Consider the following 24,768-nt stretch of genomic DNA (forward strand, 5'->3'; position numbering starts at 1 on the left):
CAAATATTGGGAACTGTTGTCAGGATTTATACATATTTGACCCTAAGTATATGAAAACAGCTGCTGTACCGGAAATGCAGTTCCATGAGATGAATAACAAAAAGTACCAATTTTAAAGTAAATAAAGAAAACTGTATGGGTGTAATGGATTGGTGGCCAGTTGTTACAATGTAAGTGTCTGTATTTACTGTACCTGAGATATTTCAGCATTGCTATAGTTTAAATCATAGATTTATAAAATAGTTTACAATGAGTGGATTTTTTTCCCATAGAAGGCATATCTGTGGTTTTTACATAAATTATTTTTCTAAATTTTGTGAGAATCATGGATTTTGTTGGTTTTCAGATTGCAACCATCCATTTGTTTACATCTTTAAAATACTCATACACTGGCTTTTATTCTGTTAGGATCTACAAGGGAGTTTATAAAAAACAGAAACTAGAACACATAAAAGCATAATAGAATACCTAAGAGTAAACAGTAACATCCCACCCCCACCCCAATAATCTGGGCAGAGTATAGGGGCAGCAGATTGTCTATTTTTTACAAACGTTACCTGAATTACTAGAGTTTTAACCTACTTTCTGAATCTCATTAATAAGATAATTAAGTAAGTGTTCCTAAAAAGGAGTTTCACAATGAGATGCTAGCATCTTATCTAAATAAGCAGCAGGCTTATGGGAGAATGATGTCCTGCATGCCTGTGAAATAGAAAAGGTTGTAATGTATGAAAAGGGGGTATCTGTCATTGATTATGGTTATTACTATTTACCCATTACATCAGACAAAGGTTCAACTCAAAAAAATTCTTGGAGAGCACAGCACTAACGTATTTGAGATACTTGGATATATATCAGGAATTTCAAAAGTTGTTCTTTTCTTGGCCAGGAAAGACCCCTTATAATAGGTACCAAATACCTGGCTTTCCTTCTATTCTTGTCTTATATAAATATCATTTTTATTTTGCCCGCTGTGGCCTAATATTTATTCTCTGCAATCTTGTATGCCAGTATATCCCCCCTCTTGGAAGACTGCTAAAATTTCAAAAGCTTTGAACATGGGAAGATCCATTTGAATCAGACAAGAACTGTTTGATACTTTTCTTACAAAATAGAAACAGTACCTTGTTGCTCTTGGTATCATTGTATTCTTTTTTCAACTAATTACTTTCAAATTCATGTATAGAATTATCATTTAAATGATGTCCTTCATTTATTAGAAAACCAGTGGATATTCTTCATTTATCAGAATCTCAGTGGATTCACAAGTTGCTTTATGGACTATAAAATCAGTGTATTTGTAAATTTTGTATCTTGTTAATTGTGATTGAAAATATAGTTATTTAGACAGTGAAATAAGGCACTTCATAAAGCAAGAACTAGAAATTTGGCTAAAACTGTATGGCCCAGATGCTTTAGTAGCCTCAGAGGTGCAGTATCTGGGATTTTAGTATCCTTAAGGGATGGAGCATTTAAAGTAAAACCATTCAATTAAAGAATATTATGAAAGTTAGCATTAGTTACATAGAATGAAGAATTGGAATATCCAATTTTGGCAAATCAGAAGGTCCAGGTTTTAAAAAAATTAAAATTTACTTATGATTTAAGAAAGAAGTTGATATATTAGAAAATCTGATTTCATGTCTGTTGGACCTCTCAAATAATGTTTCAAAAAGTGGAATATCAGATTTTTTTTGTGCTGGTACTGCAAGAAATCAGATGGCTCTTTAACTCATTTGATTTCTCCAGCCACGGTTCTATTTTGGTCTAAAATCATAGCATATGTTACTACAATTTTGGAAAGAATATAAGAAAGACATAAATGTAATGTTAAACTATATTTCTAAAATATGCAATTTGTAATTTTATTAAGGGCTTTGGTTCTTATGTAAATGGAAAGAAAATTATCCTCTTGATATTAAGGAATGGATTTAGGATATGAGTATGTTATCTATTTTTCAAAAGTCATTATATTCTAAAAATTGGAAGATAAAACAGTATGTTTCTATATAATCTAGATTTAATGACAAGTTTAAGGATTCAATTAATCCCATACTAATACAAATGGATATTGGGTGGATCTTTTTTTAATTACTTCTTTTTTTTTCTTCTGTTAGTTTCTTTTCTTCTGTTACATTTAATTTATTTTAATCACTTTATGGATCAGTATATGTAGGGTTATTTACTGTATTAGTTTTTTTGCTGGCAGTGTTGCTGTTGTAGCTGTTAGTGTTTCACTAAAACTAAACAATATTTTAAAAATACTTAGTTCTGTTGTCAGAGTGATGTTTCTGAAATTTGATATTTTGTCTAGAATATTGTAGTTTTTTCCCCCCAAGTGTCAAATTCTTGGCCACCCCATCTCCACAGAAAGTAAGATTCTTCCAGAGTTCTTTTACCAGGAATATTTTTTAGGAGGATAGGATAAAGTTACAGAATTCTCAGCAACTGAATTGTTTTCCCCCTTTAGAATTATCTCCCAGGTTCCTAAAACAGAGATTTTCTCAATCTCTTATTCATGAATCCTATGTGATTGGTGAGGAGACTACTATAATTAATTAATTAGTAATTAATAACAGAGAAATGCCCAGCTGATTAGAAAATGAATCTCTCTCCACTTCTAAACATACATTATACCAAGTTATATCTCTTATTTCATGGCTACAGTCACCATGCCTGTGAATTTTTAAGTCTAGGATGATAATATCTGTTACGATTGGGCCCTAACCTCCTATTGTTCAGGAAGGCCCTCAAAAGGACTTTATTTTGGCAGGCTTTTGGGCACTAGAGTATTTTGATACATGTCTACTTCTTGTTTTTGTAATTGTTCCTATCTATAATTTTGAGCTGTTTTTTAAAAAAATATGGAAATATTAATTTTGTATTGGTTTCTCCATGCATACTATCCAGAGTTATGTAGATTGAGGCAGTTTACTGTTAATAAATAAATAATATTTGACCTAGTATTAGTGATTGGTTTTTTTTTTAATATTGAACATCAGACTGACTTCTGTATTTTTTTTTCACCTTAAATTCCTTAAGTCTTCCTCATTTCTAGTCATCAAATTGGTATCATCAGCATATCTGAGGTTGTTGATGCTTCTCCAGCAATTTTAATTCCAATTTCCTCTAGTACAATATTTTTCATGATATATTCTGCATATAAGTTAAATAAGGTGACAGTATACAACGATGGCACACTCTATTCCCAACCTTGAACTGTTTAGTTGTACCATTTTCTATTCTAGCTGTTGCTTCCTGATCATCATCTAAATTCTTCAATAGGCAGATGAGTGTACACCCATGTTTTTAAGGGCTATTCACAGTTTATGTTCTATACAGTCTATTTTTGCTTTATTGATTATTGAAAGGCTTTTTGGATTTTTGGGGGAATTATCTTGCCTTTTCCATTATCCATCAGATGTTAGTGATGTGATCTTAGGTACCTTGCAGTACATGCAGCCTGGAGCCTCAGGTTGTGCACTGTCTCCTGCACTAGAAAAAGGGGACTGGGCACTGATTTTCTCCAATTCTACCTTCTACAACAGTGGCCATTGCCATCTACCACAGAGCTGTGGAAAGCAATCCAGGGAGAAAAGAATCCAGCAAATTATTACCTCCCTATTTCCTTCCTCCAGTGCTTCCTTCCCAGGAATTAGTCTGGATACAATCATTTATTGGAAATGAATAATTGCTTTTTACTAAATCAGACTTACAGTGCATTCGGAAAGTATTCAGACCCCCTTCACTTTTTTCAATTTTGTTATGTTGCAGTCTGATACTACAATCATTCAAATTCGTTTTTTTTCTCATTGATCTATATTCAGTACCCCATAATGACAAAGTGAAAACAGAATTTTAGAAATGTCTGTAAATTTTTTAAAAAGGAAAAACTGAAATATCACATTGGCATAAGTATTCAGACCCTTTACTCAGTACTTTGTTGAAGCACCCTTGGCAGCAAATATAGCCTCGTCTTTTTTGGTATGACGCAACAAGCTTTGAACACCTGGATTCAGGGAATTTTCTGCCATTCTTCTTTGCAAATCCTCTCAAGCTCAATCAGGTTGGATGGAGACTGTCGGTGGACAGCCATTTTCAGGTCTCTCCAGAGATGTTCAATAGGGTTCAAGTCAGGGCTCTGGCTGGCCCACTCTAGGACATTCACAGAGTTGTCCCTAAGCCATTCCTGTGTTGTCTTGGCTGTGTGTTTAGGATCATTGTTATGTTGGAAGGTGAACCTTCAATCCAGTCTGAGGTCCTGAGCGCTGTGGAACAGGTTTTTGTTGAGGATATCTCTGTACTTTGCTCCATTTAGCTTTCCCTCAACCCTGACCAGTCTCCCAGTCCCTGCTGCTGAAAAACACCCCAACAGCATGATGCTGCCACCACCATGCTTCACTGTTGGGATGGTATTGGGCAGGTGATAAGCGGTGCCTGGTTTCCTCCAGACATAACGTTTAGAATTGAGGCCAAACAGTTCAGTCTTGGTTTCATAAGACCAGAGAATCTTGTTCCTCAGTCTGAGAGTCCTTCAGGTGCTTTTTTGCAAACTCCAAGCGGGCTTTCATGTGTTTTGCACTGAGGAGAGGTTTCCATCTAGCCACTCTGCCATAAAGCCCAGATCGGTGGAGGGCTGCAGCGATGGTTGTCCTTCTGAAACTTTGTCCCATCTTCACACAGGATCTCTGGAGCTCAGTCAGACTGACCATTGGGTTCTTGGTCACCTCTCCTACTAAGGCTCTTCTCCCCCAATTGCTCAGTTTGGCCGGGCAACCAGCTCTTGGAAGAGTCCTGGTTGTGTCAAACTTCTTCAGTTTGAGAATTATGGAGGCCACTGTGCTCTTGGGAACCTTCAGTGCAGCAGAAATTTTTTTGTAGCCTTCCCCAGATCTGTGCCTTGCAACAATCCTGTCTCTGAGCTCTGCAGGCAGTTCCTTTGACCTCATGGCTTTTGCTCTGATACAGTATGCATTGTCAGCTGTGAGGCCTTCTATAGAGAGGTGTGTGCCTTTCCAAATCATGTCCAATCAATTTAATTTACCACAGGTGGACGCCAATCAAGGTGTAGAAACAGCTCAGCAACAATCAAGAGAAATGGGAGACACCTGAGCTAAATTTCAAGTGTTGTTGCAAAGGGTCTGAATACTTACGCCAATGTGATATTTCAGTTTTTCCTTTTTAATAAATTTACAGACATTTCTAAAATTCTGTTTTCACTTTGTCATTATAGGGTACTGAGTGTAGATTAATGAGAAAAAAAACTATCGTAGTATCAGGCTGCAACATAACAAAATTGAAAAAAGTGAAGGGGGTCTGAATAATTTCCGAATGCACTGTAAAACATTCCAACTTTCTTCTTAAAGTTATTGTTTTCAGTATATTTTCATCTTTCCATAACATTCCAAGGAGGTTACAACACTTGGAATAAGATGCTAATGAACAACTTAGCTTAGCTGTCACTCTTGTAAATAAGAAAGTGTAGAGATATATATGCTAAGAAGAATCTGGATTAAGTTATTTTAAATGTGTGCCCTGTGCCATCAAATTACATGAAAGTTTTCTAATACAGAGTTTAGAAATTGTGATAATACTCCACATGGCTAATAAAATGTTGTTTAAGGGAGATCCATATAGGTTACTCTTTAAAAAGCTTTTGTCTCATAGTTCTCTTAATTCCTGAAGGAAATCTTTTTAGCCTTGTCATATTTTTAACAATTAAAAAAATGGAAGAGCTATTAAAAATGTCTGTAATTGAGGGAAGTATAGGTGCCTTTCTTCTAAGCTGGTTTATGGACATGAGCTAATAAAAATATATGTAATTGAGGACGTGCCTTTTTTCCGAGCTAAGCTATCAAACACTGTAAAAAGGATAACAATCTAGTAATTATGTGGAGTACTTGGAAATTCAGAGAAACACAGTATGTACAATCACATAACTACAGGCACCACACCCCTACCCTGAACTCTAGGGAATGACAAGTTGTGCTAACACACTGCTTAAAAGGGAGGATGGACAAGTTTAAGGAGTTGGCTAATAAGCCGTAAATATCTCATGTCTGCCTCCTGTCATTCACTAATATTTTTTGTCCTCATCACCAAGAAGCTTAGACATAGAGACAAAGAGGAGGATGTTATCACAGAAAATGTCTTCCTCTTTCTTTAATGCAACGGTGTCTCTCTTTTCTCCTCCTCCTCCTTCTTTTGTGTTTTTGTTTAAAATATTCTTTGAACCATTATCATACTATCCTGCTTTGTCTACTAGATTTCAAATTATGCAAATTGATCTGAGAATGTATTAGAATGCTATGTATCGCCCCTTCTCTATCAAATCATGTTCTGCCATTTGTGCTCTGCCTCTAATTCTTACAAGACATTTATTTGCCTGTGGTGCCTTCCAAGTATACAATTATCATGCAACTTAGAGCAGTGTTGTCCAAACTTGGCCACTTTAGGATGAGTGGACTTCAACTCCCATAATTCCCCAGCCAACCATGTTGGCTGGGGAATTCTGGGAGTTGAAGTCCACTCATCTTAAAGTGGCCAAGTCTGGACAACACTGAACTTAGAGTAATCTTCAGTAAAAAAAAAAAAAAAAAAGGCATCTGTTTTGCATGTTCAGAAGTATTTAGTGCTGGACACTAACAGCTTATTGCCACAATTTTAGCCCAAGTTATACCAGGCAAAAATTATCTTGTTTATATATCTCTTCCAAACAAGTTTCAAATGACCAGAATGCAACCTCAGCAGAGAAAGTTGTACCATATCATCCCAAATGGACAATTCAGGGTTAGTCAAATAACATGTTCTTCAACAACACTGAAACATTTATGGATTATGAGTATGATTCAGTGGGCTGCAGTCAGGCTAAAGAAGATAATTTGGAAAGTACCACCTTTTCTATATGAACTCCAAGAAAGAAATAGTAGTTCAATTAACAGTTGTTATATGAATAGTCCTTCTTTTAATTTTTGCAAACCTTTCCTGCTTTCCATTTTCTCTGTCTCCCATCTAGCATAATAACAAAATCAAGGTTAGACAGTGTCCATTGGCTCAAGAGCCACACTATGTTTTGCACAGCATGTTCAAGCCAAGCTCCAAAAGTGGACAGAACCACTTTGAAATGCTTTTTTGTTTTTTTGCAAAAGCTAAAGGCACCTATGCTGAATCTTAACCATTTCTCTTATAAAAAAAAAAAGAGGAGGGCGAGATGAGAATTTTAAAGTGGAAAGACGTTAAGTCTCTGTAGAGTTTAAAGCACCTATTTTAATCCTTAAAACCCCAAAATTCCCAATGCAAAAAAGGTATGCTCTTTTGGAGGGGGCTTTAGAGTCATAAAAAGGGTGCTGGTAGGCTATACAGTTTGCACTCCTGAACTGGATATTTTAATATAACAATGACAAAGCCAAACTAAGAGGTTGGTTTCCAGAAATTAATATTATATTAAACTGTTGTATTAATTTTATAATGTACTATGCTATTCCACTGTCAAAATTAATCTGAAAAAATGAACACAATAAAAACACGCTGGAAACCCAATTGTAGCTTAGCAAAATTCATATCTGCAGGTAATGTTCAGACACAGCCAATTTTTTTCAGTTTACATACAATATAAATTATCCAAGTGTACAGTATATTTTTATAAAGATGTTAAGAAAACATATTTTCATTTATATTAATGCCTCAGCATTTTCTTCTGTACCAAATAAGCATACATTTTGCTTGGAATGGAAAAAAAAATTGATATCCAGGCTTTTTCAGCTTTTGCATTTACACAGTTATATAACTACAGTACTTGAGAATTTAAGGATCAAACTACAGTTTACATACAAATGCATGGAATAATAACTGACTTGTCTTTTTTTTTTACAAGGAAGGCTTTTAGCGGAGAACTTTAACTACACTCCAAATCCTTAAGGTTTTTCCACAGTGGTGTTCTAAATGTAAGGTTGCCTGGAGAGAGTTTGTGGAATTTTTCTAGTTGTCCTCCACTGATCACAAACAGGCACACATACAAAATGTTGGAAAAAATCTTTCATGCTGCATACCTGTTCTTCCTTTTTCTACTTTCTTTGCTGTTGTTTCCCAACCCTACCCCTCATCGCTACAGGTATGTGCTGAATACATTAATGTCAGTGCAGCGTTTTTCGTGGGAGCATTCAGAACTGATATCTATGCATCTGGTAGAAGATTTGGGCTAAATTAGTTTGCAATTGGTCCCTAGAGGAAGAATGCATTAAATGGATGGCAAATCTAAGCACTGTGCATCAGGAATGTAATAAGAAGTGTTCTCCTAATCGGTACTTGTAGTAAAAGATTACTAATTCCTGCTTCTTAATAAAGGACCTGGCTTTAGAAAGCAGATGTTACATAAGTATCCTGCCTAAAGTTGTGAAGAAAATTAGCAATATATTAAATGCTGCTGTAAATTTCCTCGCCCCTTTTAAGGCTATGTAATTCTCATGTAATGCAAACAATTGACACAGGATGGCAGTGGTTCACCATAAACTGAAATGCTGTTTTATTCTTGTAAAATGGCTAGTTGAAAAGGAAATACTACTAACAACTTTTTAAAATAGAGTTTAGCATATATGAAATTAAAACCTAAAATATAATTACCTTATTTGGTGTAATATTCAGTAGTTACTAGCACAGATTCACTTAGACAGAAAACATTTTTCATTAAAGCTTAAAATAAGATTCAGCAAGAGCCTAAAGATACCACTTTGTTATATTGCAAAGTTTTGAATTTTGAGAATGTTTTTAAAATTTGCAATAACTATAGATGGTATTATCTGCATAAGACATTGGCATCACCTTGTAAATTAGTTTTTAAAGAAATTTGTTTTATATATCCACTAAATACACCATTTTTGGTTTTAATTACTCATAATATCACACTCACTGCATAGTACAGAGATGAACAGGGGACCTACCCTTCCATTTGATCAGCTAATTTCAATTGAGAATGTCTGCAAGTGCTTGCTCTCTTTCAGTCTCCTTTGGGAGAGGGAAGACACTACAAAAGCAAGTATTTAACAACTGTTCTTAATGAGTTTGCTTTGTATGAATATTGTCTTGTTTTCTCTTCTACTGAAGTATTAGACTGTTATGGAATATCACTAATATAGCATGGTCCAAAGCAGGATTAATTTAAAGTAATGATATAATAATGATATCTGCAAACATGTACAATGTGTAGGTGCAGGCTATGTATTTGCTATAGTTTCCTTCCCTTCATCCATACTGCTTACCTAGTACACAAAGCTGATTCTGGTTAAAAAGTTGATGGTTCCCACCTTCTTATATGCTTCACATGTTATGCCTGCAAGCTGCCCAACTCTCTTCCTGCACCTGCATGCTAACATAATTAGGATGGTTTGGTACTTTAAGTGAAATCTTTTTTTTTTTTAATGTTCTGCTTTGGTACAAAGATAGAACCGTAGAATCATAGAGTTGGAAAAACCGACTATCAAGGTTAGGCTATCAAGCTTAGCCCCCTGCTCCGAGTAGGAATCCAAATTAAAGAATTCAGCCTGTGCTTGAACACATTCAGCAAAAGGGAACCCACTACATCCCTGAATACTTGGTTCCCACTTTTGAACTATACCTACCACTGCTTTTCCTAATAGTTTGTTTTCCCAACCTTTACTATTATTATTCCATGTTCTGCATTCTTCGTCAATAGAGACCAGGTTATAGTCTTCTGTGGGATGTACTTTCAGATATTTCAGATACCCCCCCCACCCCCCGGTTCTTCTCTTTTCAAGCTAAACATATCCAGTCCCCTCAGTCTTTCTTCATTTAGTTCCCTGGTATCTTTGTGGCCATTCTGCTAAATTGTTCCAATTTTTCTGAGTCCTGAAAGGTGGGTATTTTAGAATTTGATCCATTAGTTGTGCTAGGATGTGATCAGTGCAGGGAAAAGATCAAGTAAATTAGTGTCTGACACAAGGTCCAGCGGGAAAGAGTTTTTCAAATTCAAGTTCAAGCAGAAATATTTCTCCCTCAGATTGATCCAGGCTACATGAAGAATAATGAGATCTACTTTTACAGCAGATTCAGAACTGGAATTGTGTATCCCTCCTATGACCTTTGTACGCTTTATGGTCTGTTGACCAGTAAACAGCAGTCTAGCCCACAGTTGTGTGATATAAACATTAATTTGAGGAAGTAGGCAGTGTAATAAACCAATGGCAATCACTTCCACAATTATAAATACCATTTTTCCAGACACTGCAGTTGTAGAGATTTCTGTGATCATTATCACCCCTCTCCTCCAAAATTTTTGATATGATTGAGCATCCACATGCAACCACAAAGAGATTTTTTTAAATAAATGACCTAATACATGCTTACTGTCTCTGTTCTGTATAGTTATGCCTTCTATTTCTTCTTTTCTGTGATAACTGAAACCTTGGCCCAGATCTCCATTTTCTTTCGCAAAGAACCACAAAGCTGAAAGCTTGGCAACTCCAAGGAAAAAAAATAGTACTTCAGATTGCTCAGAGCTTAATTATTCATAGTTTTCATTAGTGGGTTAAGAGAGTTACATGCTTTTCCCACTGATTAAAATAAAGAGAGCTCCTTCCAGGGAATTACTGCTAAGAGAAAATGCATACCGCTCAGCCAGGTAAACCAGGAAGAAACACACACACACACACAGAGTATGTATGTGTGTGTGTGTGTGTGTGTATATATATATATATATATACATACACATACACATACATACATACATACATACATACATACATATTTTCAAGGTCCCTGACTGACTAGTCTTGAAGTCTTCCCATCACCAAGGCAAATCAGCTGTTTAGAATGTAGCTTTGTGTACCTGGATAGTGCACACCGTGCCTTGCCTTTAGACAATGACACCTACAGGTCTTGTGTGGTATTATTCCATTAGTAATTTTTGATTCACTCAAGTAGTCCACAATGTCCCTGAAATCACCTCTATATCATTGGAGTAAACAATTTGTCACTTTGTTCTGCCCTATCATGAGCACAGCCTAATAGTTGTTGAATTCTTTGTACAGTTTGGTCTACATTATTGCTTCTAAATGTGGCCAAGTATCCCTTATCTTTTTTGGGGGGGGGGGGGTATGCAGGACCTCTGTAGGCTTATGGTTTGCTTAATCTCTCTCCTTTTTAAATGTCTACTTTTACAAATTCCTGAAGTTATTTAGTTGCCTTATTTGTCCAGAAGGTTGTACTTGTCTTGTATACTGTACTAGAAAGTTCAATTCCCTGGTAAACTACCTCTTGAGTCCAGAGTTCCACACACGTCAGGTCGTAAAATCACAGAACTGGAAGGAGCCATTTGGACTATCAGGTTCAACTTTCAACCCAAAATGTAAAGTGTAAGCTAAGAATAATGATCCCCTTATAAATTCATCAGTTTTGCAATTGATCTTTGTATGTCAGTTAAGTTTGATATAAAGAATACATTTACAGATTCTCAACCTAATATTCTTCATATCTTTAGGCTGTTTTGTGCTTTATTGATCCCTTTATTTTTATTTTTTTGCCAGTTGGTTTATTTTTATTAAACCATGATAATCTAAATAAGATTAAATTATCTTAGTCTTGTTGCATATTCAGTACCTAATGAAGCAGAGATCCTCCTCCTAATGTCTTCAGCTGTGTTAAAATGATAGAGGACAGTGATTCTCACAAAGCCTTTTCTGTTAATACATTATAAGATGTATTGTATAATACGTATTTTAAAAAATGGAAGAAAAATGAGCTGGAAAAAAAAAGATATGCTTTCCTTTGGATGCTACAAAATTATTCAGAAAATTGGATGGAGAGGAGTAAAGACTTCTACATTCCTATTTTTAGTCACTGGCATCTGAGAAATTACTGAAAATCCAGTTTTCTTTTTTAAGTCAAGTAAGGAAGCATTCCAAAAACAAAATTTGTGTAAGATTTTCCTTCATGAAATGTTGCTTGCTGTTGAGATACCCATTATAAGCATTCAGCTTATCATTCACTAATGCAGAAGTAGCAGGAATTCTTAGCCTGTAGGTTTAATGAATTACTACAACATGTGAAATCCAACCACTTATGTTCCACTGAGGACCAACTCAGGAATGTAATGAAATACAAGATGAATCCATGAGAATTTCCACATTATCTGTGACAGATACACACATCTTCTGTCAGCTCAAGGGCAACATTAACCATTGTACAACACATCGAGGACCACACTGCAAACGTAGGCAGTGCAGGATCCATTTTTTCAATTATTGTAAAAACTTAAATGAGTGCTTTAAGCTGCTGCAAGGTTTAAGACAAGCATTTTGCCCCTTAATCTAGCTAATCCCAAACAGTACAAAAAGGGTTTGGCCCCCTCATTCAGGAGTTGGGTCCTGGGAGCTGCAAAAGGTATCCTGGTGGGCTGTACGAAAACTTCTGACCATTAGAAAATGACATTTTAGAACTTTTCTATGAGATGAGAAAACATGTATTAAATTAATATAGTAGAAATCATTAGTCAAGCTAATGTTAATCCCTTTGAATGAAATCAGATGTAGCAAAATTTCATTTTAACAATATTGTCTGATTTAGTTCAGGTAACATGTAAGGATTTTTAAAATTATTATTATTATAAACTCTGGAAAAGCCTTCAAATTATGTAATTAGCTTGCACAAGTGGGGGTTGGTATTTTGGAATTAAGGGAGAACAGTGTTTGGTCAAAAGCAATGGCAGAACCAGAAATAATAGAAAGTTGTCTGATGGCAGATTAGTAATTTATCAGAAATTGGAAGTTGTAAATAAACTTAGACAAATTCAGTATTTAATTTCTGTTGCAGGAAATGCTGGAGGGCCTATCTGAAAAGAGAGAATATACTTATGACTGTTGTTTTAGAGATGAGGATAAACACAAATTCCTTATGTGTGTGGTTTTTTGTTTTTTTTTCTTTTCTCCTATAGGTTACTTTTCGGACAAGAATCTATCACTGCAACATTAACAGCCAAGGAGTGATCTGTCTGGACATTTTAAAGGACAACTGGAGTCCAGCATTAACTATTTCTAAAGTTCTTCTTTCAATTTGCTCACTTCTCACAGACTGCAATCCTGGTGAGTTGGGCCAAAAGGAGGGATGGGGAGAGAGAAACAGGATCTGTCACAGAGATTGAACAGTGGAGTTTCAGTCCTGTTTCCTTGTTAGCCTGTATGTCATACAGGGTTAATTATAGTCAAGCCATAGGGAGTTTTTCACATTGATTTCTGGTAACTAATACAGGAACATCTCCTGCAAGAAGAGTGGCTGCCCTCTCACATTGTACTCTTCTGGGTATTTAAAGACGTATTGGGGAAGGAAGGGGCAACAGAGATTTCTAACAGGTCATATGTTTGTTTGGAATTGGAAATACCTTCTTTTAATTAAAAATGTTCCAACAAAGACAGAAAACATTTCTGCATTATAGCTGTTTTTCCATAGGTCTCTGGATTTTTGTTTATCACCACTGCAGAAGCCATTCACTGGTCAGCCTATTTTTTCCTTGCCTAGCCTTATTTTAGACTATTCTGGCAACCCATAGGCTTTACTGCCCTGTCCTGGCTGCTTCTTGCTAAGGGCCCATTTCCAAAACACAGTAAACAGAGAAAGCACAAGCAAATGTGTCTAAAAGCTATACAGGTAGTCCTCAGGGTAATTGGGACCGGCAACTCCACCACTAAGACGTGATTGTAAAGCAAGATGTCACATGAGCGCACCAACTAACGACGGCAGTTGCAGCAGTCCCAAATGCCATCATTAAGTGAATCTCGCGCAGTTGCACCATCCTGTGGTCATGTGATCGCCATCTGTGATCTCCTGCCAGCTTCCCTATTGACTTTGCTTGTGGGAAGACAGAAGTGAAGGTCGCAAATCGTGATCATGGGGATGCTGCAATGGCCATAACTATGAGGAACAGTCGTAAGTCCCCTCATTCACCACTGTCATAACTTCAAGTGGTTGCTGAACAAGGATTACCTATACTATCTAAATGGAGAACAAAAAATTCAAAACAGAACTCAAATAAAGCAGAATTTTTATTGGTTGGAATGCCATATATATATCACATCACACTGACATCAGTTGCAAAAAATTTTAAAAACCACATAATGAAGTTTTTTTTTAAATCCATTTGAAAAAATGAATCTATCATATCCACAAAATTAAAAAGAAATGGAATATCCCTGTTGATGGGTTCAGTGACTAAAGGATTGCAGCCTTTGCTTTTGTGAAATCCATTATTGTCTCTTCAGGACAGTTGGCTGTTATGAGACATATTTTAAAGGATTGATAGAAATGTACCACATCTATGGAAACACCAGTTGTCCAGCAAGTCACATTATTACAGTAGGTCTTTGATGTGCATAGGTCTAACAGATGCAGCGTTGTTAACTACGATTGCCAACAGTTTCCGCAAGCATGGCTATTGTTGAAAAAGCACTGTGAAGTCTAGTGGAAAAGTATAAAGGTTGGGACTTGCACTTTAGCAACATCCGGAGGGTTTCCCTATGCCTGGCCTAAGTGGAAAATGTATTTAAATTCTAAAACTGAAATTAAAGTCACTTTTTTTTCAGTAATGCAATGCTCTAGGAATCCTCATCGCATCTGACCATTCTTTCTTTTTTTCCTTTCCCCCAAAATCAATAATTAGCTGGAAATTGTTTTATTTATTTTTCAGCTGATCCCCTTGTTGGAAGTATTGCTACTCAATATATGACTAACAGAGCAGAGCACGACAGAATGGCCAGACAGTGGACCAAGAGATACGCGACATAAACTGGATTTTTGTCAGACCTTTGTGTTAAATCATCTGTGATGGAAAGAGCTGCTTATGATTTTGAAGGGGTGGGACAGGGAAGGGGAGAAACTGCAAAAGAGTGGGGTATTTCTATAACAGATTTTATTCAGTCTTTTATTTCCTGAGATTTTGTTGTTGTTACTTAAGGTATCTTGCTACAGTAGACAGCTAGAATGGGAATAGCATATTTTAAGACTGTCATTAGTTCAGCAATAGTAGCTCTGATATAGCACCAAGAGGAATGTAAACTAATCTGACAATTGGATGAGGGTGGGAAAGGGTGTTTGGTTACTTGTGATAGATTAAAAAAAAATTAAAACAGCTTAATTTATGGGTACATATATTTGGCATTTATGTAAAAGTTCTTGCAAGAGGGCTTGCAACTTGCTTTTCTTTTAGCTTGGTTTTATTTTGTAAAAAAAAAAATGTTGGGAATAATTATCCCTAGGGGAGGTGGGAGAGTTTCATATTTAACACATCTTTTTACAAGACTACCGTTTCATTAATTTGAAATATAGGGGTGTGGCTAGTAAGTTGCCTCCCCTAGTTCATGAATTCATTTTTCTATACCAGGTTACCTTTGTGAAAATGAAGGTTTAAACTGGGACTTGGAGCAACCTGTAGTGAAATACCTTAAGCTGTTTAACTGTAAGGCGTGGAATAGGAGTCACTCAGTGGATTGGTTGTATGTTGTGGGCTATCTAAGTCTGCATTTGTTACTGTGCTAATAAAAATATGTACAAACCCCACTGCTACCACTTATTTCTGAAATATATCTATGTTGGTTGTGTGTAACAGACAATACATTCCTGATAGGTGAATCATGCAGAAAACAAAAAGTAATTTCCTGGCCACAGAACAAAAAGATAGCCAAGGTGGCTTTAATAGGTTGTGCAATTAAACCCTGAGCCAGAAGGCAGACTTACATACCTATCCAAACATCTGTTGTGTCCAAACACCTGTTTGCAGGTGACTTTTATCAGAAGATCAGATCATTTCCTAAGTACTTGAAGTGCTTAAACCTGGAGTTTCCCTAGCATTTTGACATTAAAGCTACTTATTTGTGGTTCAGGCCATTGCTGCTTGATGTATCTTTTGGGGTTAGCGTTTCCCTTTTTTCCTGGTATCCATCTGTACCAAAGTGCTAACCTATTTGGATTCTCTATCATAAAGAGTTTCTTTGGCTACCTTTTCTCTCTTTATAGCCCTCAAAATATTATCTGATGTGAACATCATAATCCTAATGAGATTTCAGTTAATAGTAATTGAAGCAGGACCATTAACTAGTGGCCCAGAATGAATAGTTCTGTAAAATTCACAGGTTAGCTGTGTTTGTTATGTTACAATTAAACATCATTGCCATTCTGCAAAATGTACTGAAGGACAGCTTGAGTGACATATATAAACAGATGGGAGCCATTCAAGTGTGCAATGCAAACCTAACGGAGTCAGAATCTGGTGTATTTTGGTCTCTAATTTTAACACCTAGAGAGGGTTTCAACCATGCCATTGTTGTTATACAAACAGTCTCAAAAGTTGCACTTAAATTTGAAAAATATGCGTAAAATATACCACACATGGCCTGGATGCAGAGATAAGAAACTTTGGTCAATTTCTCTACTGCACATTTTGAGAGATTTCAGTCCAACTATTAGCCACATGCTTTCTAGCTGAATTTTGCATCCCTCAGAATTTTAATGAAAATTGTGAAAATACAAATCTAACAACAGATTCAATATAGGAGAAGTGGATGAGAACTAATGCCATATTGTGATGGTAGAACTAAACCACCATAAGAACCCTAGAATAGCCTCTTAGAATTCCTCAATCTAGCGCTCTCCTGATTTATTGGGACTACAGTTCCTAAAACTCTCAGCCAGGGGGGTTAGCCACATTAACTAGGAATTCTGGGAAAACTGGTTTAGGTTGTGATTAGCTGCTCAAATCATCTTTATGAGATGCAGAATATAGCTACATAGGAAAAGTATATTTAGGTGTGCTACTAATCCTTTTTCTAGGATTAACTAGGTTCAACTTGTGCCTATCTTAATGTCATTTCTGTAAAAAGATATTTTTATTTCCCTAGGTTCTAATCCTGTATTCATTTGCTTTTATGTCAACATATATGTTTTTAAGGCACTTACCTGCATGGCAACAATGAGTACAGCTGAAGCAAGAGGTAGGTTGGTTAGATCTAAAATGGGATGGAGCAGTCCTTTCCCATGCTATTACTCTTTTTCTCTATGGACTTAATAAATTACAACTGGCTGATTTCATACAATATGTTAAGTCATAAACCATAGTTTATGGAATACCCAGAATACTGTAGTCATGCAACCCACTAAGCAGAATCAAACAAACACTCTAACATAGTCCAGTATTTTTCAATCTCAGCAATTTTAAGGTCTATGTATGCTGGCTGGGGAATTCTGGGAGTTACTGTTTTTTTCTGATGCCCTCCTCTCTCTCTCTCTTTCAGGAGGCTGCTGCTGCTGCTACACAGGAACAGATACCAGAGGAATTTTGAAATTGGGGATAGGGCCAAAATTTCCCCTATCCATGAATGAAGTGATGGAAAGTTGTTTTTCTTTCTTTGGTCCAATTTTTAGCCATCCTAGAGAACATCATTTTACACTACCTGAGAGGAATGGCTGCTGTATGATCATCAGTAGAAGTAATACTGGTTCATCAAAAGCATTAGTAACAGAATTAGCACACTTTTTAACGGTGGTGAAGGTCAAATGCTTATTTTCTTCAGAATCACCCAATTCTCTGTCAGCCTCTTTTTTTTAGAATTTATATCTCAAAGTCACAGCACAATGAAAAAACTGTGCAACATATGATCAAAATAAATACTTTTTCACCTTGTTCTTTCATTTCTTTTCTGAAATGCCCTTATCTTTTGTAATAAGTGGTGACTGAAGTGGCAACATCCCAAGTGACTCTTGAATGCCCCCTTTGGAATCAGAAGGCTTTCCTTTCTCTGCACTCCAGCATTCTCCAGCTTACATTCCATGAACATATAACTGAATACAGACAACTATGATCATTTCAGTGTTTTTATGAAGCAATTTCAGATGCCATTCTGACCCTGATCTGTGAGACTAATTAGTTCTAGAAATAAACAACCATGACTTCCAACAACTCCTCTGGAAATGCAAAAGCCACAGAAGTTCCTTGGCTCAGCAGGAGGCAGAAGAACATTCAGCCATCTTCATTATTGCCTTTGAGTTTCCGCCCTGGTAAAGGAAATGTCGACTTGTTCTGTGATTGGCAGAGTTTGCTTGCTAACACCATAAAGGGCTCCATCAGCGTTCTTCCGTCAGTTACTGTTACTTCCCATAACTTCACTTTCTCAAATCTAGCCCACTGCTGTGCAACTTCGCTCCGTACTTGTCTTTCCTCCAAAAGGTCAGTTTTATTACCTAAAACAATAATTGACCCCTGGAAAGAAGGAATGAAACAATCAAAACAGGAAAGATGATCAGTGGTGTTTTCTGATTTTCTATTAGTTTCCAAATATAGGATACTCAAAATATTGGGGGAGGAGAGACTGGAATGACCTCTCCCCTGCAACTTAGCTATCATTCCAAGTAGACCATGCCAAATTCAAATAGATCCATGGGCTGAAGAAATAATCCTTTGGCTGCTTGGCTCACTTCTTTAACGTTTAAATAAGTTTTGTTCAATTTTATAATGTAGTGGTTGAATATAGGTAGTCCCGAACTTAAGAATGCCCAGTTTAAGGAAGACCCATAGTTAAGAACAGAGCCTATTGTAGCAAAATTCAAGTTAAATACATAGTGATTCGAGTTAAGTACACACTGGTTCAAGTTACTCAATACTAGTTACACAATATTATACAATAATACTGTTCCAGCTTACGTACAAATTTGACTTAAGGACATACCTTGGAAATGGAACTTGTTCTTAAACTGGGGACTACCTCTAGTTACATTTAAAGTAGATGCACTGAAATTGACTTGGTAATCACTAAAATCTTACTGATCTTATTTCCTCTAACATACAGATTTAATCCTCTATTTTATTAGTTATTTGTTTTAAAATATTTACCTCTCCATATATATTGCCATAAAGATGGTAACACCTATTTCTATCTTTCCAACCCTATGCATCTAAAAACCTTGCTGCTGTTACCATACAAAAAAATAAAATTATAAATAGTGTCATATCCTTCCACCTTTATGCATATAAAATCCTTACTACTATTGTCATATAAAGAACAGAAATCCCATACATTTAATAACAATTATATTTTAACCTTGGTTAATGTTATACCAAGATCCTTAAAAAATTGTCATTCAGTCCTGGTCACAAAAACCAATCCCATTTATAACTACTGAGAACCTCAGCATATATGTTAACCATAGTCCAATAAATTCACTTTGAAAACCTTCTGTTTACTTTTAAAAAGCTTAAACTTTGAACCTTTCATATAATGTCCCACAAGTTGATTCCAATATCCAGTACTGTCAATGATAAAAGATGCTAGGAGATACAGCCATAGGTCCCCCCACTTGATTTAATGGAAAGTCTGAAGTAGCCCTCACTGCTAAGCTTCAGACTAATGTCTCTGCAAAACTATTTCCATCATACAGGCCATCATTTGAGAAAAACCACAAGCCCCTGCAAGTTTGCAGGTAAACAGCAATCAGTTACTGTCAAATAAATACTATAAACTGTGTTTTCTCCCCTCCAAAGGAAAGTTGCTACAAGTCAGTACAGGATTATTCAAATAGACAACTCCAAGTCCAGCACACATTTACTGTAGGTACATGAAAGGGTTTATATACATTTGGTTCTATTTTAAAGTATGACTCTAAAGTTCTTTTGCAGTACATTTGCTATCAATATTTAAATATAAATCTTTTGTTCCCCTTTACAAACATGTTAGTAAAAACTGTAGAGAAAAGAATATAAGCCACCAAGTGGTGGGGAAAATATGACACAAAAACCTAAAATTCATTATGGTGAAATAACCTATTCCAGTGTTAGATGGAGCTACTGTATGTATTATGTATGTATTTTACTTCACTGTAATAGTGAGATTCTGTTAAGGAACACTTGGGTGCTTCAGACACTTGTGCCTTTTCGCAAGCCATGCAGAGTTTGAATGCTGGCTCACCTACAGCACAAGTACTTAGGAGACTGAGATACAGCTTTTGTTGAGATGTTGAGAATGGAACGATACTTTCCCTCAAAGTTTCCCTATACAGTTGCTATACTATAATTTCCTTTCAGATGAAATTTTATTTATGTCTTTATTACAGCAAGTTGTATACTACCTATTCACTGGAGTCACATTTCCTGGTTGAGAGATTTTCACTTGTAGCTTTTCATATGACTTAGCAAATCTTGTCTTGGAGTGGTAGATGTTGAAAAAGAATTGCTGGATTCTAATAAACCACTTCTGCATATAAATATCTTGAGACAAAAGGAGCAGATTATTATGTATCAACAAGCCCAAAGCAAGATCAGCCAACATTGATCCTTCTTATTGATACATCAAATCATTTTAACCCTCCAATAACTGCTAGTTGAAGTTTCTCTCACAAACATCTCTTAATAAACTCTAAATGTTTGGGGCTATAGTTGTCACATTCCTTGCCTGCTAGGCCTGCTAGCTGGAACTAATGAGAAAACTGGAGAGACTACATTATTTCTAATATAAAACGATGTTGGTAGGCCTTTTCTAGACTGTTGTTTTTTTGGATGATGTATCTTACTGAACTTAAAGCTATTCATTAGCCTTTTTTTCCTGTTAGCAAAATTCTTGAAATAATGAACAATATCTGTACCAGCAGAGAGACTGGTGGAAATTGTAATCCCAATGCAACTAGAACACAACAGATGGGGAGAGGTTTTACAGGATTTGGGGAAAATATCAGAATGAGGGTGACAGCAGTTTACTTTTCACAATTCACTCCCTTGTAGTGGAATTCCCCTTCTGTTTCTTCTTATGGTTGAATTTTGCAAGGATATACTATTAGATTTAGACTTTGTTTTAGTGAATGTCTTTATTTTAATGGATCTTCTTTACCATGCTATTACAAGTCCTTTACATTACATGTCTAAGTCTGAATCCAATTGACAGCATTTACAAGATAAAATATGCTCAGAAAATTTCCCTGCTACAGGGATTGTACCTAAATATCAAAAAGCACCTGATTTAAGGGTACAGTGTAGAACTGAGATGCGTTGCTTTGATCTTCAATTAACTGAAATTTGGCTTCTTAAAGGCTATTTGTGTGTTAGAAACCTGACATCAAATCAGAAATTTTCAGACTGCTGTCATTAAAGGAGAGCATGACAACTACTTTTCCTCTATGGCAATGAAAAAAAGAAGAGAAAAATTACAAAGCCCTTTTCTTTCTGTACAAGATGAATTAATTATGCCATTTAATAACTCTTGGATGGTTCAGATTCCTTGATAGTAATCTACACTGATAAATTAAACTACATCATAGTCAACTACTATGACAACCACTTATATAATTAGGTTAAGAAACAAATTTAGTAACGAACAGTACAGTTGCTATGTGGTAATAAGAATCTGTTGGCCTTTTCTTTCTTTTCACATTCTAATACACTTAGTGGTTTAATACAGGAAATTGCCCTGATCCAGATACTATAGCTCCTCATTCTGGTCATATATTCAGCAAAGCCACCAATCATTTGTTGCAACAAGCAATTTTATTTATGTATTCAATGTATATTACTCTTTAACTGAGCATTCTTGATGGCCAACAATGACCAAAATACAAAAATACAGAAACCAAAGTAAAGTTGAAATTATTAACTTGTGGAAAGGAAAAAAGAGCACCTTGGCTTCTTTTCTGAAAATGAGATCAGATGCAACTCCCTAAAGGAAAGGGCTAAATTCAGTCTTCTTTTTTTCTTTCCAAAAAAGCCTATTTGTACTGTTAATAATTTTCTTATAAGGGCTATATGTATACTCTAAAACTATAAGCATAGAACTTATTTACAGTGAATGAGTCCTCACCAAATTTCTATTTCCAGTGGCTCTAGCTAACTTGGAACAGTTCTGGAGAAATTAAGAGCCCCCAAAATTTGTCTTTCCTTCCTCCTCACCCCAATTCACAAACCATACTGTTCCTATTTATTTACTGAATTTGTACCATATATTCCCACCAAATAGGGTTCAAGATGGCACTGTGAACAGCAGGCTGGGTCTGCATAGAGAACAGAAGAGAGAAAAACATGGACCAAATGCCACATGAGCTGTATTATTTCAGATTACAGAAATACACAACTAAATGCTTCTCCTATTTTCTTTTAACTTGGCCTACACAGAGAAACTAGCAAATCAGAAAGAAATGTTCCAGTCACATAATTTTAACACAGAAGATAATTTCATTATCTCAGTCCAAGAGTCTGATATAATCCGGTCCATTTTAACGGACTTATTCAACTACCACAGCAGGGACGGAGCTATGCTAGGCAGCCTAGTAACCACCAGATGTTTTGGGTTTCATCTCCCTTAGTCTCAGCCAGCAGGTGATAACAAGTGTCAAATAACAAGGAGAAATTATAATTCAAAATGTTTGGAAGGTATCAGACTCTTGGAACTGTCTGAGTGAAAAGGAGAAACAGCAGCAGCAGCTTGTTTCTAATTTAGGACTATCACACAAAAGGGGAATTAGACTAGATAGTCTTCACCATTCCTAACAGTGTGGATCCTACAATTTACAGAATGTGCTGGCTGGCTATCAAGCTACTTCAGCTATACATTTGATGTTAAACAGGAACAGAAATTATCAGCCAACAGATCCCACTTACAGAAGGCTGAGAATCTTCTTACAACAGGCTCACGAGACAGAATTAAAGCCATACAGCAGTGACTTTTTATATAACAACTTACTGCTGCAGTGCTCCATTCAGCACATGAAATCGGCAAGCCTGCTGTATTACACAAGTACTTCCTTTGACAACAGCTAATGTTATATAACTGTACCCACCTGCAAACGTGTTTTAGATGGCCCCAGATGAGAGTGCTCTGCCTGTGTTTTGTCATTTAATCCCATTAGGAGCTCAATATATCTACAATTTATTAAAAGAAGATACACAGTGCCCTGTATGTATGAAATCATTCAGTGGGGTGAGATACAGAATCCTGGTAGCAAATACTTAAGGCATTTTCACAGGAACAACTCACAGAAATGCACCAAATTATGTCCTGGTTTTTCTCTAAATCAGTTGCCCATTATGGCAAGTAGTAGCACTAAGCCTCCTATCCATTTCCAATAGTAGTACTATGGATATCCTATCCATTTCTTCTGAAGGGAGACTCTTCCAAACAGACTGAGAGGCAGAAGGGTCAGGAAAGAATACAAGGGGAAAGAAAACCCGTTGAGCAAGCAGGAATCTACTCAAACACTGCTGAATGTCACCCAGGGCAAGCAAGCTCTTTACAGTGAGATTATCCAAAGCGGAGGTACTTCCCTTTCTTTCAACTCCACACCCATAATCCCTGACACATCCAAAATTGTACGACAACTAATAAGCAGCCTGGAAGATAGTTTAAGTAATAAACTCATCTTGCTTTGTGTGGCAAATTATAATAATACTGCAGATAGAGCTGAAAAATTAAAAGAAGTGGTCTTTTACCTCTTTCTTTTCTCTAAACTTGTCAATCTCCTTTTTGAGCCAGTCAACTTTCTCAAAAGATTCCAGGCTATTTACAGCATACACTAGAACAAAGCCATCTGCAATAGAATAGTAATGCTTAGGGAATTCCTCCCCTCCTTGCAGTCCTCTGGTGTCATACAGGCGTAACTGTTCTTTTAGTCCTCGATCTGTTTCAGCCACAGCGACATATACATCTTCTATAGTTCTGCTGCACTCTTCACCTATTTTTTAAAAATAGAAAAGACAGAGCAACCATTTCTTGGGGGGGGGGAAACACTCCTGTCCATTCTAGCATTCATGTTTTCCACAAGGTAGCTTGGTTCAAAAAAATCTAAATGTCTACAGGGATATCTAATTGTACTTGAGATCTTCTTAGTTTGCCTTTTGTGAAAAACTTCAAAGCCTCTTTTGACCAAAGCAGGTATGTTATATGGATCGTTTTATATTCGCTACTACCCTCAAATGGAATTTATTTAACTATTAAACTGGCAGCCATCTTACAACATTAGTTAAAAAACAATAAAGAAGGTGCATCTCTCTTACCAACACTGTGATTACCATACAGAACTTGTTCCAAGATGGCCGTCTTCCCCACTGAACTCATTCCACAAACCACCACTTTGAAGCCCTTTCCCATCTTCTTTCAGACTACTGTATTAGAAATCCAGAACCTATAGGCCATCCAGAATTGTAGTTACTTTTCTCATTTCATGGATTGTTTAAAGATAGAAGTATGCTATTGCTACATATCACTGAAGTGAGAGGCAATCCCATTTAAAATTACAGCACAACTCTCCTTAGATTTTAAGATTTATCCATGTTTCTGGGGTGACGAGCAAAAAGGCTTCTAGAACTATTTCTTCATTTACAAAGCATAAGCCTATTACTCTTTTGCACAACGTTAATGAAACTGGAACAACTACCATTTCTTTCTTGAAGAACAGCAAATAAAGCAGATTTTGAATAAGAAAGAATTATTTTTCATTCCAATTCCTTTAACACACAATGAGCTTCCAATTCTGGGATAAAATTGGAATTTAATTTAAAATAAGATCTTAGGCATGACGTCCATTTTCAGAATCAAGCCCCAAACCCATAACATGTTAAATAAATAATAAAGGCGAAAGTGTATCTCTAGAGCGTTCTATCTTTACCCATTAAGAGTCATTAAAACAGTCCCACTGTGTGATTAAGGAGAATCTTTTCAAGGACAATTTTCATGCCGTACTTTAAATCAACATAACTTGCAGAGAACGGCTGGCCAACAGTCACAGCGTTCAGCTCCTCTC

General features: G+C 36.2%; 2 protein-coding genes across 4 annotated transcripts in view; one reads left to right on the forward strand and one right to left on the reverse strand.

Moving 5' to 3' along the window:
• UBE2E1 (ubiquitin conjugating enzyme E2 E1) overlaps nt 1-15,561 on the forward strand; it is a 53,486-nt gene extending 37,925 nt beyond the window's left edge. For all 3 annotated transcript variants that reach the window (XM_007421690.3, XM_007421691.3, XM_088150799.1), the window contains exons 5-6: nt 12,944-13,091; nt 14,690-15,561. In XM_007421690.3, coding sequence (XP_007421752.1) covers nt 12,944-13,091; nt 14,690-14,787 — 246 coding nt within the window. In that variant the 3' untranslated portion in view covers nt 14,788-15,561. The remainder of the gene's footprint in view (nt 1-12,943; nt 13,092-14,689) is intronic.
• Nucleotides 15,562-17,732: 2,171 nt separating this feature from the next.
• Nucleotides 17,733-24,620, reverse strand: NKIRAS1 (NFKB inhibitor interacting Ras like 1). Its single transcript, XM_007421688.4, has 3 exons — nt 24,023-24,620; nt 23,459-23,700; nt 17,733-18,253 (listed from the first exon to the last, which is right to left on the reverse strand). The coding sequence occupies exons 1-3, from the start codon at nt 24,114-24,116 to the stop codon at nt 18,014-18,016; spliced, it is 576 nt and encodes a 191-aa protein (XP_007421750.1). The 5' UTR covers nt 24,117-24,620; the 3' UTR covers nt 17,733-18,013.
• Between the last annotated feature and the right edge of the window lie 148 nt (nt 24,621-24,768).

This window comes from Python bivittatus, unplaced genomic scaffold (assembly GCF_059951505.1).
Source record: "Python bivittatus isolate LINGU-HERP-01145 unplaced genomic scaffold, Pbiv_v1 ctg000610_np1212, whole genome shotgun sequence".
Taxonomy (NCBI): domain Eukaryota; kingdom Metazoa; phylum Chordata; class Lepidosauria; order Squamata; family Pythonidae; genus Python; species Python bivittatus.

What these genes read in the sequence shown, in the direction of transcription:
- NKIRAS1 (XM_007421688.4), bottom strand. Translation starts at nt 24,116, where the DNA reads ATGGGAAAGGGCTTCAAAGTGGTGGTTTGTGGAATGAGTTCAGTGGGG. An exon ending in GTATGGTAATCACAGTGTTG is followed by an intron (nt 23,701 to 24,022) that starts GTAAGAGAGATG and finishes TTTAAAAAATAG; the next exon opens with GTGAAGAGTGCAGCAGAACT. An exon ending in AGTTTAGAGAAAAGAAAGAG is followed by an intron (nt 18,254 to 23,458) that starts GTAAAAGACCAC and finishes CCTTCTTTCCAG; the next exon opens with GGGTCAATTATTGTTTTAGG.